This window comes from Clupea harengus, chromosome 1 (genome assembly GCF_900700415.2).
Source record: "Clupea harengus chromosome 1, Ch_v2.0.2, whole genome shotgun sequence".
In the NCBI taxonomy this organism is placed as follows: domain Eukaryota; kingdom Metazoa; phylum Chordata; class Actinopteri; order Clupeiformes; family Clupeidae; genus Clupea; species Clupea harengus.
Genome location: NC_045152.1, coordinates 30647236 through 30658372, shown reverse-complemented (window position 1 = coordinate 30658372; position 11137 = coordinate 30647236). Strand labels below are relative to the sequence as shown.

General features: G+C 44.0%; 2 protein-coding genes across 2 annotated transcripts; both read right to left on the bottom strand.

Annotated features, from left to right (window-relative positions):
• Positions 1–168: 168 nt before the first annotated feature.
• On the bottom strand, positions 169–6255 carry nr5a5 (nuclear receptor subfamily 5, group A, member 5). Its single transcript, XM_012833752.2, has 7 exons — positions 6045–6255; positions 5052–5167; positions 4515–4656; positions 2623–3392; positions 2113–2232; positions 1713–1860; positions 169–1089 (listed from the first exon to the last, which is right to left on the bottom strand). The coding sequence occupies exons 1-7, from the start codon at positions 6142–6144 to the stop codon at positions 842–844; spliced, it is 1644 nt and encodes a 547-aa protein (XP_012689206.2). The 5' UTR covers positions 6145–6255; the 3' UTR covers positions 169–841.
• A 1440-nt stretch (positions 6256–7695) lies between these two features.
• Positions 7696–10722, bottom strand: soul5 (heme-binding protein soul5). Its single transcript, XM_012833772.3, has 7 exons — positions 10623–10722; positions 9515–9574; positions 9346–9427; positions 9075–9195; positions 8719–8864; positions 8307–8470; positions 7696–8078 (listed from the first exon to the last, which is right to left on the bottom strand). Coding segments are annotated over exons 1-7 (660 nt in total). The 5' UTR covers positions 10625–10722; the 3' UTR covers positions 7696–7993.
• Positions 10723–11137: the final 415 nt, after the last annotated feature.

Below are 11137 nucleotides of genomic sequence, written 5' to 3'. Positions count from 1 at the left end.
ACTGGATCAAAAGAATAAATAATTTTTTAATCACCCTTATTTTTTTCATCGTTGTGTCCAAATATGTGTTGCGCATGCATTATTTGATTTACCCTCATTTTTTGGTTTGTATTTAATATTCATGTCATGAATACTTGAAGTGAATCCATAGAAGACAAAACCACAGAGTTGCACTAGTAGTCACAGTGCGTTCCTTTGAGCACTTTATTTATAATTCTTTTTTCCAAGAGATATTTTTTTTTAAGGATGCATGCTTTGGCAAGTGAAGAAGACATTCATAACCTGGTAGTGTTTGCGCTCTCTCTCTCCTCTATTTGTTCCATCAGAATGCGGATCTGTTAAGTGCTGAAGACTGAAGACTCGGAGCACCACTTCAAGGCCCCATTTTTAAAAGCTATCAGTATATACACAGTTCATTCCAGTCCATATCCATTGTTTGCAATGACTCCTGTCCCTATGACTTTTATGGCTATCGTTCCAGTTTTAGTTCTGTTAAGGCCAGATTTAAAGCCTTGCACTCTCACCTATGAGCTTAGGTGTTTACTCACACCTGAGCACCTGTGTGTTGTCTGCTCTGAGGGGTGTAGCCGGAGGGGAAACCCCTGAAATATCCAGCAGGCTTAGCCCTGGACGGGAACCCTCAAACATGCCAGGATAGTATAGATTGTTGAGATTTAGTCAGCATCGGTTGATATCCTCCAAGGGGGATCACATCTAGTTATGCCCCTCTCTGTTCCAGTCCAGTCTTCCGGTGGTAACTGGCTCCAGCTGTGCTTGGCAGCGACCATCTCAGTGGCGTGTCCTCTACTCCCCCCCCCTGCTCCAGTGTGCCCGGATGGTTCTAGCTGTGCCTGGCGTGGAGCATCTCCGTGAGCAGCGAGTTGCAGGGCAGGTCTCCCAGCAGGTGGCGCTGGTACAGGTACTCCTCCACCTGGAGGCTGATGCTGCGCACCTCGGGCAGGCGCAGGAGCAGCTGGCCGAACTTGTCCGAATGGCCCGGGTGCGTCCACAGCGTGTGCTCCATCAGGGCCCGGTTCACCCGCTCCTGGGTGCGCTCCACCTGCTCATGGTCCTGCACCGACTTCACGTCTGGGGGCGGTGGGAAACGCACACACGCAGACACACACACAAACACATAAGTGAACACACATGCAGACAGAAAGGCATACACATGTCATACAACGTAATATACACACGTGAAAAAGTGAACACAATCACGCACGTATACACACAAGTAAACACACACAGGCAGTCAAGCATACAAACATACACACACAGAGAGTTGCATGCCCCCCTACCACACAGATTGCAACACATACATTCAGAAACCCTTTAAGATTGTTTTTGGTATTTTGATCACAAAGCCCTGCCATGAAAGGGAATAGAATGTTACAGCCGTGTTGTGTTTTAAGACCCACATTTAACAGCCCTGAACTACTTGTGGAAAGATTGATTCGTTTATATATGCTGTTGTGTGGTCCTCGAGTAGGGCAACAAACCAACCTTTAAATGCCTAATAACTCTAGGCAACAGGGCTAAGCATACAAGCTGTGGATGTTAAAAAAAGAAAAAAAGGAAACTCGAGCTGGCAGCCTGTGAAGTTTGTAGTGGATACACACACACACACACACACACACACACACACACACACACACACACACATACATGCACACACTTAAAATAAACATAAGATGATTGTGATGATGGCTCACCGGGGTTGAAGAGAACCAGGTATTTCAGACACACAAAGTCTTGTCTGTCCAGCTGCAGAGATCTTAATTTGAAGACGAGGTCTTGACTACGGGACACCAAGCTGCTCAGAGTGACACCAGCCTGAGAGAGCACGGTCGAGACATCAATCTGGAGGAGATGGAAGAAGGGGATTCATTTTCTTTTATGAGTCATTCAAAGAAAGTTTACAGATTTAAGTAGTTAATAGTGACTTGCAAATTGTTGATATGAAACAACTGATTTGTTGTATGATTTAAGTTAAACTATGCAAACATTTTAAATCAAATGTGATCAGATCATCTGTTGTCTCTACTGGTATTCACTCACATCATGCTCATTTGATACCTTAAAGAGCATTACCCAGTGGTCAGCGTTTTTTACCTGCTGTCCTGTGACCAGGTAGATGCCTCCATCTTTCCCGTAGGCCACCTGTCTGCACAGGTGATCGAGCACCAGCAGCTCACTCCAGCAGCTCTGCAGCAGTACCATCTGATCCTCCACCTGTGGCAGCCAACGCACCAGTCAACACTCCTCTCTGCCAACTTCAGTATTGGAGATGTGCCTCAAATACACACATACACATGGCATCTCTGCTCTCACAATAAAGCCTTAAAGGTGCAATATGTAGATTTTTACAATACAAATGTTCCCAGACCTATCCCTCTGAAAAGAACTGTGACAAGATAGTAGGCTCAGAGAGAAATGCCAAAAAGAGCCTGAATTCACAAAACAAGACAAACACAATGCCCAGAATGAAGGACCAAACTATTTTAAACTATGTCTGCTGGATGACATTTTAGTAGTAAGTCTAGAAACATTTTGGTTTTGAACTGCAACATCTACTTATTGCACCTTTAATGAAGTGCTAATGCTTAATTTGTACTTAGTTACATTCAGTTCTTTGAACAGGGCACTGTTGCGGGCCCACTCCACGAGCCTGAACAGCGTCTGGTCAGCAATCTTGCACATGATGCTGAAGGTGTTGAGGCAGTCGTGTTTGCCGCGGCTGGCCTGCTCTCTATGCAGGCTGGCTAGCACGTGTGCGCATAGCTGGCTCTCATCCGCCTCGCCCCGCAGCAGCTGGACCAGGAAGTCCTCCGAGGGCAGTGGAGGAGCCAGGCTTGGTGTGGGCGTGCTCGGAGTGGGAGTGTACGTGGGTGTAGGCGTAGAGCTCGGAGTGGAGGATGGTGTTGGGGTGCCCGTGGGCATTGCTATAGAGGTGAGGTAGGGCAGAGGTGTGGGTGTGGGTGGAGCTGGGGGCATCATGTATGCTGGCTTGCAGCTGAATGAGACGGGCCTCTTCTCCAGGGGATGGCGATGGTACAGGCTGGCGTATGGAGGGTGGGCAGGGGGAGCCAGTGCTCTGTCCCTGGCGGAGTCCAGCAGCACGGGGAACTCTGATGGGCTCATGCTGGGAGTGTGTGGCTGTGGAAGGTGGTAAGGGTCCGGGTGCAAAGCGGCAGGTGTGGGGTTGGAATGACTCAGCAGGTGGAAGTCATGGGGCAGTGGCGTCAGCTGAGCTGGTTGTGTTTCCAGTTTGATCCTGTAGGGCGCGCTGTTGGGCTGGTTATAAACGTCTCTCCGTTGCTTCATCTGCCTGTCCCGACGGTACAAAGGGCCAAACTTGTTCCTTCCTCCTCTCATACGGTCTGCCCGCACAGCTGTGGAGAGACAGTCACAGTAAACACACAAAGGCACAGTATGTTAACCTTACAGTCTATTTGTTTCTCTCTCTCTCTCTCTCAAACACACACACACACACCTTTGAAATGTCTGGCATGTTTTCGTTTTTGAATTGTTTATGAGTTTGTAGTTGTTCAACGACCTTGCACTGTGCACAAAGAATTTGAACAATCTCAGACCATAATGTGTAGAACTCTGTCAACAGTTTTGATCTGGGTCACTGCAGCCTGCAGCTGCGCTAGTTTATGAGGTCTCAGATAAGTCCACTGAGGGAAAGTGAGGGGACAGTGTAATGCAGTAGACCAGTTTGACCTGCCCTAGAGCCAGTCTGAGCACACTGTCATATACCTCATCACATTTACAGACACAAACACCGAGACTACCTGGGACATTTAGGCCTTCATAACTAAGCTTGATTGTACTAGATTCAGACTATGTAACCTGACTTACTCTCTGTCAAGTCTACACATTACTGATTACTTTTATATCGTTTTATTGATCCATTATTTTCATGGATCTATCTGTTTGATGGGTTTCCCAAAATCAAAATCCCATTATGTATTACTGGTAGAATGAAATCTGGCTGTAAGAGAAAACATCTATCTAGCAAGTCTGCTGTGTAAATAAGTAGGAGAGCCCATGCTCACTGCCCACTGTACATGCACACTACACACTACACACTACACACTGCACACTGCACACTGCCCACTATACACTACACACTGCACACTACACACTACACACTACACACTGCCCACTGTACATGCACACTACACACTACACACTACACACTACACACTACACACTGCCCACTACACACTACACACTACACACTGCCCACTACACACTACACACTGCACACTACACACTACACACTGCCCACTACACACTGCCCACTACACACTACACACTACACACTGCCCACTGCCCACTACACACTACACACTGCCCACTACACACTGCACACTGCACACTACACACTACACACTACACACTACACACTACACACTGCCCACTACACACTACACACTGCACACTGCACACTACACACTACACACTGCCCACTACACACTGCACACTGCACACTACACACTGCCCACCCTCTCTCTTCATGCCAACAGCCAGGCACTTCTGGAAGCGGCAGGATGGGCATCTCTTCCTTTGGGCCGGGTCCATGGGGCAGCTCTGTCTCTCCGCACATGTGTAGCGCTTGTTGTTCTGCACCGTGCGCTTGAAGAAGCCCTGATGGAACAGAAGGACAAAGTTAATAGTCAGGTTAATGCGTGAATATGTCTTATGTCAGTGTCGTATATCTAAGTGGTGTGCCTCAATAAAGTTTAAGTTTGTCTTAGGCTTCCCTCCATCACTGCAAGGGAATATTAACATTTACTCACAATCTATTTGTGTCTATTGAAAAAAGAACAAAAAAATGCTTTATGCTAAGCAAATGTACTCATTTGATCTCTTTCTAGAAAATGCAGGTGTATTTATACATACTGTATAAGAGTGTGCCACAACCACCATAACTAAGAAAGGAAAATGGTTGAAAATAATGCTCTATTGTTGCAGGAGAAGTAGCCTGTTGTGAGGTGAGCAGCGGTGAGGTACAGTAGTAAAGTAGTGAACACTTGGGGCACCTTGCAGCTCTCACAGGTCAGCAGGCCGTAGTGATAGCCCGACACACGGTCCCCACACACGGGGCACCTCTCCGCAGAGTCCTCCAGCAGGCCGGGCTCGGGCTTGGGCTCCTGAGCTGGAGAAGAAGAGGACAAGTATGACAGGAGGGGTGTTCAGACTGGAGTATACTAGGCTAGACCCATACAATTTGCAAAAATGTCAAACAACTTATTTCATAAATGGTTTAACTATTTTTGATCAAATAATCCAAGAGTGTATTTTGTAAGGTAAATGGAAGTTCTTCACTAGGTATTGTAATGCCATCGGTTTAGTTGGAAACAAATACGAAAAAGTACTGGACAGAGGCAAACTTAAAAGCCCTGATTCCATCCAGACTAATGGCATGCTTTCACCTGACATGGTGATGCCAAAAAACACAAACACTCACTTTTCGTTTTGTTATGTTAATGGTGAAACGTTGAGAATGCTGACAGGAGACGGGTGAGTTTAGTGGAAAAATTGACACAAAGTACTAGTCTTAGGGTTATCTTTTATCTTGGTCATGTAACTGGATTGCATGTGGATTGCGTTATCAATCTCTTATCAAAGAGACAGAATAACTGTACGTCAGGCAATAATCCTTACGTAATTCCCACACTTGATGACACACAACCGGAACAAAAAAGCTCTTTTTGCTCATCTTTTTTGCGCCAGTTTTTATCATGGTAAACGGTAAATACAGCTCATAAAGGATGAAAGAATTGTCAATTAATTAATATCTATTTGTTTAACACCTCTACATTGAAGTCATCAGTAAAAACCATATGTGCGAATACTGACCGTCCTATCTGCACCATGGTACAGTGTGAAATAGTACAGTGCATAGTACTATACTATTATACTAGTACACTATACTATTCTATAATACAACGTCATTAACATACTATGCCTTTACCTGTTATTTCACACAAAACTGCCTAAATCAGACACTGTGTGGTGAAGTCGGTACTCACACATTGATGGTCCCTCAAGCGTGCGTAGATCCTGAGTGTAATCCATGGGATGAAGGCCCATAGCCTGGGCCTGCTCCTGGTAGTAGTATGGGATGTTCATGGTGAATAAGCAGGGCTGGGGTTAGGTGGGGTGTCAATCCATCAAGCTGCCAATCAAACCCAACATGTCCATGACTACCAGAGGAGCCCGCAGAGAGCTGAACGGGACCGGGGCCGGGACCGGGACAGACAGACAGACAGAGAGAGAGAGAGAGAGAGGGAGGCAACCCAGCAGAGCAGCGCTGGGTAGAGGCCCCGTCCTGGACTTTGGTCCATAGTGAGGGTAATAAACCTGCCCCTGACTGGCACTCCTTCCTGCCCCTCTGACATATTTAGTGGAAAAGCACAGGACAGACCGACTCATCACCAGACATGACACTCAGACATGTCTGTCACAGGGACATTGGTCATTGGAAGTCCAACCATGTTTTTATGGAGTCTTGAAATATTTGTCATCATACCATTACAGTCATCAGGCGCATACACGACAGTTAAGATGCATATTATAATGAAACTTGTCATGAACTCCACTCTCTCCATTTTGCCTTGCAAATCATGACTTAAAACTCATTCAATTTTTACCTTTATATGCATTTGTCCTGCTTTAGTTTTGGTCAAATTGTTGTCTCATAACTAATTTTATGTCCAGTTTATGTTTTTATTGTGATTTATTTCGATTTTAATTCTGTCATGCACTTTTACTGTTTTATCCGCTGTCTTACAATCATACAGCATATTCCAGAGAAAAGTAATCTGGGTATGGATCGTCATCGCACCATACAATATATAAAAAAATTCTGCCCCCATTTAAGAGATCATAAAACAGCCTTCCAATTAGCGGAACAATCTTCAGCCTCAATTATGTGGCAGTTGACGTCAAAAGAGATAAACCAGTCCAAGGGTGATCGGTTATCTACCCAGTCAGTGTCTGACTGAACATTATGCTCTCTAAGTCTTGCCTCATATCAATTTCACTCTATTGAGTACAGTGACGAGTGTTGGCCAATAAAGGTCTACTTTGTGAATGGGACTCAGATAACTCAGATAAGATTCAAGTGAAGTAGTTTGTCAAGAAATCATCAGATGAAATCTGATATCAACTGTTCTATCATAAATGTGTGCATGGTGTGTAGGTGTGCATTCTCATTTGTATGTGTGTTTGAATGCCTGTGTGTGTTTGTGTGTGTTTTACAGTTTGTATTACTTGTCAGCTCTTTATCTGGCCTATGTCTAAATTCATGCTGCAGCTGTCATTTTCCACTCCTAAGACAAACAGTACCCCCTAGTGGTAGTGGATAAAATGTGCAATGTGCTCCCTACGAACATGTTCTCAGACCCGTTCTCAGTTTTGCCCCTCACTAAAAGAGCAACCCATGTGAATAACTCCCTCAACACACTCACATAGTATTACTTACAACATCCATTAGTCTATTGGATAAATAACCATCTGCCAGAGACATAAAAAAGGCAGTTTTATGGTTTCTCACTTGCAGTTTTCCAACCATCTTGAATTTATGTTGATGGGCGCTCACAGTGTACCCTACCCAACAGGTTCAAGAAACTCAGAGAGAGATAAAAAAAACACACACACACACACACACACACACACATGTAATTCTGAAGAAACAATGAAAACTTTATTTAGTTACCAGCACAATAAATACACTGGTGCCTTTCATTGTTATGAAGATTAAGATCTGTCCAAACTATCAAAAGACTTTATACATTTCAAGAGATTCTAAAAACAGGATGGGACAGGTCGCATGGAGGTCCATACGGTTCCCTCTCCTCTATAGGGAATAAGTGGCACAGTGAAATGAATGAAAAGTCCCTGCAAAATCAAGAAGGCAGCTGATGTAACAACTGGAAAGAGCTCCCTCCTCCACATCAGCTTCCTCTAGTGAGTGCTTTCACTCAGCTCCAGCAGCCGGACAAACAGGCTCTCCCTTCACCATGTACCACACCTCGTTGTGCCTGTCTATCATCTTCATCGGGCTGGAATGCACACACACACACACACACACACACACACACACACACACACACACACACACAGTCACACACACAAAGACACACATCGAAATGTAAAATGACAACTATTCACTTTTGCTAAAGAAAAATGTTAAGTATTTCAATTCTTAATCCTCAAACATAAACGTTTTCAATCCTTAATCCTCAAACATAAAACCCTGTCCCTTCCTTATTGAATTATTTCCTCCCTACCTGTCATAGCCGACATCGCAATGGTAATCACGGTCGTAGGACGCCGCGACAGCATCCAGTGAGTTCCTCAGCTCGCGAGACTTCATTCTTGACGAGAGACCCATCAGCCAGCCCCCATAGCTCTTCACGTAAACCTTCATGTCAGACATCTCATGGAAGTATACCTACGAGCAAAAGGTTATGGAAAGATCCGTACATGTTTTCCTTTTTCTTTTTTTTTAATCATTATTGTTGTTATTGCGGCTGTTTGTATTGTCTGACATCCTGTCGTGTCCCTAATGCCAAATTCTTCATTAATTCATTCTTCATTAGTCTGGAGAAAGCAGCTCATGCTGGCTCGTGTGTTCACTCCGTTATGGGCCACCCAGATGGATGAAACTGTGTGTGCTTGTCATTTCTGTGGAGACCTTACGCTGCTATCGGTGGGAGTGGGAGGGGTCTGGCCCTGCTGGAAGGTAGAGGGCAGCAGGAAGCTGACAGTGTAGACTGATGACTGCCACATGCTGGTGCCATCCTTGGTTTTGATGACGACGGGAGAAGTCATGTCAATCTTCAAGCCTGCGGGATGACAACACAGTGTTGCCCACCAATTTGTACAGTGCAATGATTGACTTCGTCAACTGTCCATCTCCTCTGTCGTTTTCATTCCCTTGTTGAGTCTGTCACACACACACACACACACACACACACACACACACACACACACACACACACACACACACACACACACACACACACACACACACACACACACACACAGCAGCTCACCAGCATCATTGGCCCCCTGGATGTATTTGAAGAGTTTCCAGAAAGCTCTGTTAATGGCCACTTCCATGAAGAAGGATTCTGAATCTGCAGACACCCATTTGGAGGTCTCATAGTGGCGCACCTGAAAGACAACGAGTCACTCCCTTTGTTCAAGCAGGGACATATAACCTGAACCCAAGCGTGCTTCACACCGAGCTCTGACATCTACGCTTGTCTGGAGCTAATGGATAACAATGAACATCATTTAGATTTGGTATGGATGATAACCTACCTCATAGTCATCGCCTTTGCAGATGGAGTTATACATAAGACATTCCTTTGTCTCAGTGCAATGGTTGGATTCGCTAGAATCACTGAGGAGGATAAAAAAAAAATCCATGTTTTAAACTGAAAAGACTATCATACATTCATGCGTTGAGAACCATTGTTGGAAAACGTACCCAACCCTGGCATCCACTGCCAGAGCGAACACCAACACAAGGATTCCTGCAGCATAAACCCTGGTGACAAACCATTTATTCAATAAACATGAAAACGGCAGTCTTCACATAACAAACAAAAAAAGGTATTTAGTCTAGTCTAATAGTATTTGGTCTAGTGTGACTAAATGGTTGTAGTGTGTTTTGTGGGAATGTTAAGCACCATTAATGCTGAATAAAAATATAATATTTAAATATATATAAAAAACTCATTTTTACCAAGTTGAAGCCTAAGAGACCGGTAAGATTGTAACACTTTTTGGTTTGCCTAGTTGCAAAAAAATGTCAGAAGTGACTGCTCTCATTTTAAGATGTATGCAACATACACCTCTTGTCTCTATAATTACTTCACCAATCCAAGCACATATCCATTACTTTTCCTTCAATTTTCATCTAAATTCAGTGTGCCTTTGTTACAACAGCACCTGTCTGGGACAATTGTAACAGTTGACGAGTTTTAAGGGGTAAAGTAATATTTACAGCTAAAGCCATGCTGTTTTTCTTAATCCAGTTGGCTACGTGTCTGTCTGTTAGAAACATTTTGTACGTAAAAACAGGGTTAGCAGTTTATGATTAAGCCTAATGTACCTTACTTCTCATACTTGACCAGCATTATTTGCATGCCAATCAAATTGAATGCCGAATCTCTGCTCGCAAAAGTGGCTAGCCCATTACTTTGCTAACTACGCAAGCTGGTTGGAATCGATTGCCTTACATCAGTCCCCATCCGACCTCTCCTACGATTTCATAACATACAAATAAATATCAGACCTCCGAACGTTGGGGTGGCCCATTCAAATCAATGGAACTTTTTGCAACATTCTGAGGCTTAGGCCGTATGATAATTGGAATATGATACATTTGATGCAACTAATGATTATACACGCATCTAGATTGGAAATCACTGATCACAACCACCCGTCAAATCTTGCCCAAAATTTGAAAATGAGAAATTAGCACCACAAAACAAGTTCTGTCTATAACGTTTTGAGAATGTAAGCATATAACCTGTGCCCTTAATACAACCCCAGGCTACCCGGTCTCCCCTTGTTCGCTAGAGGATACTCACATTTTCCCCCAGTGGATTTGGTTTGCCCCTCGAAATGTTGCTTAATTTTGTGCTTCAGTACAACACCTCTCCTTTTTATAGAAGCCTCTTCAGGTTATGAAAGATGTGTACACTGTACACTCCCTGCCTGTTGACCCCACCCATCATTCCTTCTCTCGGTCATGTAATGCTTGCATAAACGTAGACGAGTCTAAGATGTAATATAAGTCAGGTTAAAACAGGAGCCTTTTCGAATACATTTCAATAGGCCTACCTGTCAGGGAATTTCACTGTTACCTCAAGTGTTACAACAGAGCTCGAGGAAATCATGTGAAATCAATGGAGTTGTGTAACTTTCTTTCTAGTCACGTTGTGTATCACCAAACAATGTAAACTGTTCCGTAATCAACTAGGTCTCCGCTCCATTTTCTTTTCATTTAAATACCAATCTGCCAAATCTCGGCACACATTTAAAAAGAAAGAATGGTAGAATCTAAAATGAAATATGTTAAATATGCAAAGAACTCCACAATCAT